The sequence below is a fragment of the Lucilia sericata genome, unplaced genomic scaffold, assembly GCF_015586225.1.
Source record: "Lucilia sericata isolate MDLA Ls3-8-SP2 unplaced genomic scaffold, ASM1558622v1 Contig000913F_arrow, whole genome shotgun sequence".
NCBI lineage: Eukaryota > Metazoa > Arthropoda > Insecta > Diptera > Calliphoridae > Lucilia > Lucilia sericata.
Genome location: NW_023994900.1, coordinates 5,250 through 16,633, shown reverse-complemented (window position 1 = coordinate 16,633; position 11,384 = coordinate 5,250). Strand labels below are relative to the sequence as shown.

At 27.7% G+C, this 11,384-nt stretch overlaps 1 protein-coding gene across 3 annotated transcripts; it reads right to left on the bottom strand.

Annotated features, from left to right (window-relative positions):
• Window positions 1–5,736: 5,736 nt before the first annotated feature.
• On the bottom strand, window positions 5,737–10,117 carry LOC119609018 (S-phase kinase-associated protein 2-like). 3 transcript variants are annotated; one of them, XM_037963687.1, is made up of 6 exons: window positions 9,852–10,117; window positions 7,785–8,529; window positions 6,862–7,341; window positions 6,388–6,799; window positions 6,163–6,322; window positions 5,737–6,101 (listed from the first exon to the last, which is right to left on the bottom strand). In XM_037963687.1, exons 1-6 carry the CDS (start codon window positions 9,908–9,910, stop codon window positions 5,915–5,917), a joined length of 2,043 nt encoding a protein of 680 aa, XP_037819615.1. In that variant the 5' UTR covers window positions 9,911–10,117; the 3' UTR covers window positions 5,737–5,914. The 3 variants fall into 3 exon arrangements, with proteins under 3 accessions (XP_037819615.1, XP_037819617.1, XP_037819616.1); XM_037963689.1 differs by lacking the exon at window positions 9,852–10,117 and adding an exon at window positions 9,081–9,210; XM_037963688.1 differs by lacking the exon at window positions 9,852–10,117 and adding an exon at window positions 8,619–8,724.
• Between the last annotated feature and the right edge of the window lie 1,267 nt (window positions 10,118–11,384).

Genomic DNA, 11,384 nt, shown 5'->3' with positions numbered 1-11,384 from the left:
TTTGTGACATATTACTATTTCTTAAATAACTTTTAAATTAATTATCGAACTTCAAACATAAAATTAGAGTAAAAATTAATATATTTCTAGTCTGAACTTTGAGTTATGACAATTTTGTAGTAAATGTTCGATATGTACATTCTGGTACCTTATTAGATTCTTAGATAATCTACCTATGTCCGTTGAAAACATAATAATGCCTAAATGAGAATTGCTAGAGTGTTGAAATTTTACACAAATAATCTTTATTGATGAGAATCCCATATAAGGTCCCCTTCATAAAATAACTTTAACGATTATAACTTAGCTTACAAGTATATAAACAATTCGAAATTTTATTTTTTAATACCTATTTGAGCAGCTAACAAGAACTTCAATTCCTAAGTAATAAGATCGAATTGTCTTCTTACTTCTCAGACCATTTCAAATAAACACCGTTTCATATTAAAGGCCATACTTGCGGCCATAACTTTGATTAGCTATAGACAAAGTGACGAAAGTTTAAATGATTACCATTACCACTTTTAAGCAGGGTTCTATAGTTGAAACGAAAAGTCGACCTTTCGACTTTTAGTATTTTATAAATCGTCGACTTTTCGACTATTTTTTGTCTTTTTTCGACTATTTTCGACTTTTTCCGACTATTTTAGAATATTTGACTTTTTCCACATATTTACAATTTTCGACTATTTTCGAGTTTTCGACTTTTTCCAACTTTTTCCGACTATCTTCAACTTTTTTCGACTTTTCGATTTTTTTCGATTTTTTCCGACTTTTCGACTATTTTCGACTTTTTTCATAGACGATAGTCGAGTTATCGATTTTTTTTTTTTGAACAAAATAGTCAATTGTTCGATTATTCGATTTATAGAACCCTACTTTTAAGAGTATCAGAATGGGTCTTCGATTAATTTTGTTTAAGAATAAATCGATCAAATTACAAATTTTGAAAAAAATGCCTGTTCCCGATTTTCCTGAACTTATTACTACAAAATACTACGCTAAGGGCGTGATTTTCTGTGAAAGAAAACAAAGGCCAACAAAATTTGGAAAAAGTCGAAAACTAGAAAACAAAGTACAGGTTTCTAAAGATTTGAGCTGAGCTATATAAGGAAGATATAACACTTATATAACTGTTATAAGTCGACGAATTGGACTTTCCAATGATATAACAAACTTTATAAATAAAGGTGTATTCGCTCTGTTATAACATCTCCATTCAACATTACTCTTTTCATATAATGCAAACCCTTACTTAAATTTAAATTATATTAGGAGATACATAATCATAAAAGTTCCATAGAAAACTTGTATTACCAGGTTTCATTTTTACGCAAAGGAGTTTCAAGTAAAAATTATAAAAAAAAATAGAATTAACAAATGCTGAATAAATCAATATTTTTCGAAAATTAAGCCAATAAGGAGTTAATATTAAGCACTTCCGTTATAAAACTTGCTATCTGGAATTATTTATACGAAACTAGAATAACTTACGTACGATTATTTGGATTTTGTCTGAGATCAACTGTTTTTATTTTACATAATGTTATTACCTTCTATATGCCCATGTCCAGGGACCCAAGAAGAATGCCTCGCTAATTCTGTATCATAAAAATAAGACAAGGCTGGTCTGCAAAAACACTGTCCTTGGGAACGTCGTGATTTCAGTCTACATTGGCGTTCAAAAACTGTTACAAGTACTGGCTCGGTAATTACCTCTAAAGAGCTCGGTCTCATGATGATTTCCTAATGACTGCACTGTTTTTAAGGCTAAAATCTGATGTTGACCATTGCTTTCCAAAATTTTCATAATAATGACCTATTTTTATATATATATTCTGAGTCTTTTCCTCTCACAAAATTCGTTTATTTTATAAGAATTCTATGTAAAATTCCTTTATTTTTAGATAGTAAAACAGGTTTTACAAAATTTTCTAAAAAACCCAACCCAAAGTTCTTAACAAATTAATTTTAAACTGAAATCATAGAAATTTTAAGTAAAAATTTATTTTTATAAACTTTTTTAATTTACGAAATAGTTATTAGTTTTAATTTAAATTATTCATCTAGATTTGCATTCTATAATATTTTTATAATCAATAATTATAATTCCTTCCAATTTACATTAAAAAATATATATTTAATATGTTTTATAATCTACCTAGAAAGAGCTTTCCACTAAACTACTTCCATTATAGTGTAGTGATCGAGCATTTACTATTGAAAGAAAGAAAAAACGCATTTTTTTGTTAAAATTTATAAAATCCATATCCTTATGAAAAAAGTATGATACAAATTCTTGAATTATTTAAAACAAAAAAACACTAAATACTTCCAAAATATAATAAACACAAAAAGGAAAACTCGCAGCGAATGAAAAATACAAAAACATAAATAAAATATTTTGATTTCATAATTTTTTTTTATACATATATTACTTATTTTAATTAAAAATCTTATTTAAACGAAAGACACAAATCTTAAAAAATTATAATTAAAATATTTAAAACATTTGTCTCTGTCGAATTTATAGTATACCCTACACCAGTTAATAGTATGTTTACAAATGTATGTTGAAATGAAGAAAAAAGCTAAGCAGTAATAAATATTTAACCAAAAAAAAATTGTCAATAAATAACCACTAATGCCTAAAAAAACTAAAAAATTAAAGAAAGTATTTGAAAAAATATTAAACGAATTTCTTAAACATATGTTTTTCTAATAAAATTAATTAACAAATTCTTAACTTTATGTTAATAAATGTTTAAAAAGCCAAAATGACAAGGTGTAGAGTGCATAAGCCACATATTGAAAAAATGTTTCTTAATTTAATTTTAATTTTTTTTTTTATATATAAATTTAAATGATGCTAATGTATACTCCCCACAGTTCGCTCCAAAATTTAAAATATGTAAATATGCTTTTTCTTCTTATTCTTCGTATAAATTATAGTTATTTAACAAAAAAAAAAATAAAAGAAAAATTATTGTATATTAGTTTAAGCCAAAAAGAAAACTAATTTAAGTAATTGAAAAAAATACATATTTATTTACTTTATTACTTATGATTATAATTATGAAACAGACATTTTTTTAATACCAAGCAAACAAAAAAAAAACAAGTTTTGTGTAAAAGTTTACACAATTAAGTAGTTACGTTCAAAATAATAAATTCTTTAAAAATAAAACAAAAATTAAAAATAAATTCATAATAGAGTTTTTTCCAATTATAAAAAAAAACAAAAAAATTAAAAAATTTTAAACAAAAATGAATTTAAATAAGACTTTGTAATATATTTAATAAAAATAAAAAAACAATAAATAAAAACAATTTATATGATAAATTAAAAAAATTACATCGTTTTTAATTTAAAAAATTCCAGAAGTTATATAATTTTTAGAACGCTACCAAAAATAGATTTGTGTTCAAAACATGTTATTCAATACTATACTACTATATACAATACGCTATACTACTATATACAATACGCTACCGGCCCTAAGTTATAGATATATATAGATAGATAGAAAGATAGATAGATAGATAGATAGATAGATAGATAGATAGATAGATAGATCGATAGATAGATAGATAGATAGATAGATAGATAGATAGATAGATAGATAGATAGATAGATAGATAGATAGATAGATAGATAGATAGATAGATAGATAGATAGATAGATAGATAGATAGATAGATAGATAGATAGATAGATAGATAGATAGATAGATAGATAGATAGATAGATAGATAGATAGATAGATAGATAGATAGATAGATAGATAGATAGATAGATAGATAGATAGATAGATAGATAGATAGATAGATAGATAGATAGATAGATAGATAGATAGATAGATAGATAGATAGATAGCTAGATAGATAGATAGATAGATAGATAGACGATAGATAGATAGATAGATAGATAGATAGATAGATAGATAGATAGATAGATAGATAGATAGATAGATAGATAGATAGATAGATAGATAGATAGATAGATAGATAGATAGTAGATAGATAGATAGATAGATAGATAGATAGATAGATAGATAGATAGATTAGATAGAAGATAGATAGATAGATAGATAGATAGATAGATAGATAGATAGATAGATAGATAGATAGATTAGATAGATAGATGATAGATAGATAGATAGATAGATAGATAGATAGATAGATAGATAGATAGATAGATAGATAGATAGATAGATAGATAGATAGATAGATAGATAGATAGATAGAGATAGATAGATAGATAGATAGATAGATAGATAGATAGATAGATAGATAGATAGATAGATAGATAGATAGATAGATAGATAGATAGATAGATAGATAGATAGATAGATAGATGATAGAGAGTAGATAGATAGATAGATAGATAGATAGATAGTAGATAGATAGATGATAGATAGATAGATAGATAGATAGATAGATAGATAGATAGATAGATAGATAGATAGATAGATAGATAGATAGATAGATAGTAGATAGATAGATAGATAGATAGATAGATAGATAGATAGATAGATAGATAGATAGATAGATAGATAGATAGATAGAGATAGATAGATAGATAGATAGATAGATGATAGATAGATAGATAGATAGATAGATAGATAGATAGATAGATAGAATAGATAGATAGATAGATAGATAGATAGATAGATATAGAGAGAGCTAGGTAGGTAGGTAGATACTATAGATATACAGACCTATTTTGTAGAGATTTTGGTTCATTAAAACCCTATTCATACCAAACTAATCAAAGATTAGAATCAAAACTAATCCAAATATATGAAAAAACATACACCATTTAACATTGTGGTGTCCTAGGTGAAGACCACGTAATCTATATAATATATAGATTATGCATTACATCAGTCATTCCAAAACTACTACCTTGCTAAACTCATGAGAGTACATGATCCGCAACATGATCCTATGAAGTGCAGACTATGTTTTCAAAAACAAAAAATAACATGATCCATGCCTGCATTACATAGGACTACTTAACGGAACATGTACTCAAATAAAGTTTACAGGGGAGTAGTTTTAGGATTACATAAATGGATCTGGATCATGTACTCCGGCTACCTTAAAGCCACTTTTCTGAAGGAGACCTTATTTGGATGTTGGGATCGAATGTGAATCGATTTTAAATATAAAAACTTATTTATGTTGGAAATCGCAGATATCAGATTTCTCCATAGATGAGTTATTTAGAGATCTATGGGGGATATTTACTTTTTTGTGATTACAACTTTTCTCTATTTTGTCAATAGCGGCGTTATTTAAGGATCTACAACAGATTTTAGGGTTTTCATATTAAATATTTTCATTAAATTAAAAATTTTATACAAAAAATTACCACATCCCGTTAGATTTTCCAATGCCCTTAAACAACATAAAAATAACTTTTTTAACAAATCTGTTATAGTTTTTTTATTATTATTTTTTATACTTTTATGTACACAATGCTTAAATAACTAAAATATGATTTCACATTCCCAAACTAAGAATTTGATTTTATTTAGAAACTAAATCATATCTGCAGTTTTCTTAAATAGCAAATTATTTCAATTACAGAAAAATAGATTATTATGTTTTTTTATTTTTAAAACTAAGCTTTAAAATAAAAACTAAAATTCTCTGATAAAATATTTAAAGAAAATTAAACATAAATGGGGGGATGGAAACGAAATTTTTCTTTTAATGGAAAATTTTGATGAAATTAAAATTACAAGAAACCAAATATTAAAATAAGAACAAAGTCTATATTTTAACAATTAAATTAAATATATGCATATATAAAAAACATTCATTTGTATAATTAAAAAAAAAATCAAAAATGAGGATAGGGTGACGAATGGAAGAAAGCGAAACTAGTGTTATAATTTATATATGAAACTAATCCCGTGTACGTAGACCCCAAATTGATGTGCGTCTAGTGCCCACCGTGGGACGAGCCACAGAACTGTGTATAAATTTATTAATACCGATTTTAGAAAATGTATGTTCTAACATTTCTAAGGCTGAATCGGTAAGCATGCCAAAGATATCTAAATATGTTAAAGTAGACATATTGCGCAGTTCTCTGTAAAGGAAAAATGTAAAATTATTATTTATTTAAGTTAATTTTAAAGAAATTTACTTACATATAGGCAGAAGCAGGTATTAAATAACACCGAGACAAAGATAAATATTCGAGCATTTTAAATTTGCCAATTATACCAATAGCATTGCCAGTGAGGCCAGTACAATCTGATAAGTCTAACTCTAACAGTTGCGGACAACGTTTAGCTAAACTGGCAAGATCTGTAATAATAATTTTATGCAATAATTAACGATATTTTATAGCAACTTTTTGTTCTAAAGCTTACGTGAATCAAACATAGTTTTACGACAGCCTGCAACATTTAGACGCATTAAATTTGGCGTTACATTGGTTACCAAAGATGTTACCGCATCGACTGATAGATTAGTCCAGGAAATATTTAAACTATTTAGTTGTGTTAAAGTTTCCATCATTTTTCTAACACTCCAAGCTTCCAAACCAGAACACATGGCCAAATTTAGTGCTTCCAGTCCTGTGTTTTTGGCAATTTCATTGCAAATTTCATCATTTAGAGCAACATGTTCCAGGCTAAGTTTTTTCAATTGACGACAGCGTGATAAAAGCATCTTTAATGATGGCTTGGTTATCGATACCATACTCAAGTCTAAATACTGTAGTTTGGCTTCAAAACTAGGTTCTGTTTCTAAAAAATGTGGTTCAAAAACTGGATGGTTAAGCTAGAGGTAATAAAAACAAGTATTTAATAAAGGTAAGAGAATATGTTGTAAAAAAAAATTACCTCCGCCTGTGCTAAACGCAGTATAACAACACCCCGTTTTAAAATATTCTCCATTGCACCCGGTTTTATAGAACGGCCACCCAAATCGAGTCGTGTCCACAGTGATTCATCACTGGCACAATTGTTAAAGCGACGACAGACATAGCCGCAACGCAAAAGTGTTTTCTTAGGAAGCCATTTGAATATCTGCAAAATAATCTCATCTGATAGAGTGTTAAAATGATCTTTCCCATCGGGATTACGTTCACGCATGGCCTGATTGCGAAATAGAAAGAAATTTTCATTAGGAACAAAGCGTTGTAGATGTTGTTGTTGTTGTTGCTGCTGTTGAACCAATTGACATTGTTGCTGAAATAGTTTATTATGCATCTGCTGTTGATGTTGGGGTTGTTGATGTTTTACAAGAGCTGCCTGTTGACTGGTCGATGGTAACATTGATGGCGATTGAGATCTTTGTGGTAAAGAGTTCATAAATGTCGACTGAAAGAAATGGTTGAAAGGGATTCATTTTTAAAAATAATTTTGTATAAAAAACTTAAGGTAAAAAGTTGAAATTTTCGAAAATGTTTAAGTTTTTGTATAGAAAATTCATAGTTATCGATAAATTTTCTTAAAAAAATTATTTTAAAAGTTATTAGTCAATATTTATTCCTGTCATAGATATATTTTTATAGATATTTCGAATTTTCTATAAAAAAATCGATACCTTTTTTAGAAAATTTATATTATCAATAACTATTCCATACAAAAAATTTTTAAGTTATCGATAGATTTTTTATGGAAAATTAAAGATATCAGCAAATTATCTAAATTGAAGTTTTAATACATTTTCTAAAAAAATTTTGAAGTTACTGATAAATTTTCTATAAAAATTTAAGTTATCGATAATTTTTTATAGAAAATTTATTTAATCAACAACTCACCTGTTGCTGCAACTGCATTTGTTGCTGTTGTTGCAACTGCAATTGCTGCTGCTGCAGTAATAGCTGCTGTTGTGTATTTCTTAAAAAGCTGTTACAAGCTACTGTAGCCAAAGGACTTCTTGTATTCTTTCCTCCACTTGATGGTGAATTACTATTATGATTATTACCAGCTCCAACGCCTAGTATGGCGATCTTTTTTTGTTGTGAACCTGATGCCGTTACCCCGACAGTATTGTGTGGTAATTGAAATTTGTCCATTGTCGTTGTTTTTAGTTTTTGTAACGTTTGCTGCTGTTGTAACTGTTCGTCCGTATAAATGTCAAATGATGACGATGAATTTGAATTGCTGCTCATGTTTAATCTATGTTGCTGTCCATTAGTGCTGTTGTTGTTGTTCAAAATTGTCGATTTAGCTTGTGCGTCATTGGGGTCTAGAAAACTATGATTACTAGCATTGTCTGTGGTTGCATCTAATATGGAAGTATCCATATTACGATAAATTTGTCTTTGTTGATGTGAAAATTTCGGTGCATCGAGATTCGGTGTTGCTTCGTTTGAATTTTCATCAGCTGTTGGCAATGCAATAGCCGAGGCTGCCGATGAAGAACTTTCTTCGGAATCCAACATACCAATACCCATTTCTTCTAAATATTCGTTAGTTAGAGCAGAAGGCGATGAAGTGGTATCTAGTTTAGCTAATTTCCAACTTGGTGTTTGTGTTGAACTCTTGCTGGGTAAACGTTTTCTATATTAAAGAAAAGGAAATTTACATTGTATTATGTATTTATTAACAAATAGGTATTTATTTATATCTAAAACTGCACTCTAACTTACATCGACATGGTATTCATTGGATTAATAACATTTTTAATAAACTACAAAACTTTAATAAAACTTTCTACGTGTACATTATATAGGGTATCAATAGAAAATCTCTAATACAATGTAGTATCCATTCTATTCCCACATCTCCACATATGCCGTAGCAATGTTCACATACAATCAACATATAACATAAACAAAACATTGACATGCCAACATTACAACAACCACAACATTATATACAACCCACGCCCATTTAATAACAAACAAAAAAAATGCACTAGACATTTTTGTATTTACTATATGACCCAAAAAACATTAACAAACACTTAGGGGTCATAAACCTTTTTAATTTAATTAAAATCAGCATATATTTTATTCAAGCAATTTGTATAAATTACAATAATCTTACACAATTATAAATAAATCATATTGACGTTAAGAAGATGATGAATACAAAAAGACAAGAATTACCCAAATAGAAAACTAAACACGTAGAAAAAAATCAACAAGCGGCGGCGGCACTAAATTTATTACTTTTACAATACAGTTTTCCAAACCAATAATATTTTAACATTTTTCGATTAGTTTAATAATAGTGAATTACTTTTGTTAGTTATTATTAAACACTTTAATTGATATATTTAAATAAATAATTCACTTTTTTGTTTAGTTATTAACTGCAACAACTTATAAAATTGACATTGCATTTTTGTTGTTGTACTGAAAGAACCGTGTTACCTATGAAAAACATGGTGTGGTCATAATGGCGTTTTTATATGTTAATAAATTACATTTTATTTTTGCATCAAATGTATGAAGAAAAGTTTAATGCTATTTTAAATATTAAATTATCGTTAAAAATGATTTTAAGCAAATAAATAGACTTATTTAGCATTTGGTGGTCTCAAATAAAATTATTTTATAACATTTTAGCTATAAACCGGTTTCTTATATAAACATAATTGTCAACACTGTTATAAACAACCAAAATGTCGATAATACAGAGCAGCTAATTGACATTTCTCTTTAAAAACTTTCATACAAAAAAAAAGCTAAAAATATCTCTTATATTGACACGTTTCAAAGAGAATTTCATGCATCCACCGAAAATAAATTAATAAAAACTACGCAATTTCCCACAAATTGTTTGCTAAACAAAACATAATTGATTATTTACATATTTTTATCTATTATTTAATATTTTTTCCCTTACTCCCCATCAGCTCGATCACATCATCTTACCTTGTTCTTGGACACAAATTCTCGTTGTTTTCCTTCGATTTGATAGATTTGTTGTTCATCGTTTGTTTTGTTTTTATACAGTTTGTATTTTTGTTTATAAATTTTTCAAAACACACTATTCAATTAATTTTTTTCCGTTTTGAAATGAAAATTTTACTTAATATTTAATTCAACAAGTAATATTTTTTGTGTGATTATATAGACCAGCAGAAATAAAAAAAAAAAACTAGAAGAAAAGAGGCGCGAGGAATATTATAGTGTTATACACAACAGAGTTGTATAATGTATAACACTTTAAAGTTAAATACATAAACAATGTTGTTAACGATATTGAGTTTCTTATGCGTTTTTATCAATTTGTTTTTTGTATAAGATTTACATTATATACATTTTGAAATAATGTAGCGATCCGAATAGATATATACAAAACATGTTCGTGATTATAGGCTGATCCAGAAAAAATTTGCATAATTATTTGTATACATACAGTATTGTTCGAAACCTAAGCAACTTTTTTTGGCATTGTATACAAAGTGCTATATTTTCTATTTTAATTGATTTATTCAAAATTATACCTATAATTGATAATAATAATATTATGTGTCTACATTATAATAACAACAACAAAAGTTTAAATCCATTTTGCTGTGAGTTATAAGAAAATAATAACTGAATTAACTCCATAAATAGCTGTTCGAAACTGAAGCAACTTTTTGATCTTCATATGAAAATCTTTGATCCTTTTGAGTTCCAAACACATTTATGGAATCGATTAGTTACTAGTGTAGTTCGTAATGAATCCCAATCGGATTTTAAGCCACTCGCCAGCTGTAATGTTTTCTAAAACTGCGAGTTTCGACCCAGCGCTTCAGAATGCCGAACAGCATCTCTAAGGGGCTTGAGTCAGGAGATTTTGATGGACAATCAAAGAATTTGGGTCCCATTATACGATAACTACTCTTAGATCAACTTTGCTAAAGGATTTGGTTCGTTATCATGCTGAAAATCGCAACAAAGTTAATTTGTTCTGTTCAATGTACTTAATCCTTGGTTTATTTGTTGGCCAAAAATGTCCAGAAAGTAAAACAATCCAATTTTATTTGTATTTCAACATCAGGACTTACTCTACTCACTAAAAATCTTGCCCATAACCTTAATTGTGTGACCTCCATGCTTTTTTAAGTCTTTAATGTACGATGATGTAACCGCATATGAATCCCGCAGTGACATGGCACAGAGTTTACTTAAAGAAATTCGATTTTTTTTCAAAAATTTTGTACAATTTTGGGTTAGAATATTGAAATAGATACGCAAGACTAATAAAAACAGTTTTTATTTACAAACGGGTCCACATTTTCCGTCTTAAATTCAAACAGAGTATGCGAGGCTCAGAGGCTGAAGGAAATATTACAATATACCCTTTTAGTAAGGCCCAATAATGAATGGAGAGCCAAATTTTAGGGTGTGGCTATGTTTTTTAAAGAGAAGAGTTAGTCCTGATGTTGAAACACAAACAAAGTTGGATTGTTTTTC

Coding starts and splice junctions, on each gene's coding strand:
- LOC119609018 (XM_037963687.1), bottom strand. CDS start 9,910: ATGAACAACAAATCTATCAAATCGAAGGAAAACAACGAGAATTTGTGT. Junction 7,342..7,784: donor AAATGCAGTTGCAGCAACAG/GTGAGTTGTTGA, acceptor CATTTCTTTCAG/TCGACATTTATGAACTCTTT. Junction 6,323..6,387: donor TAAAACTATGTTTGATTCAC/GTAAGCTTTAGA, acceptor TTATTATTACAG/ATCTTGCCAGTTTAGCTAAA.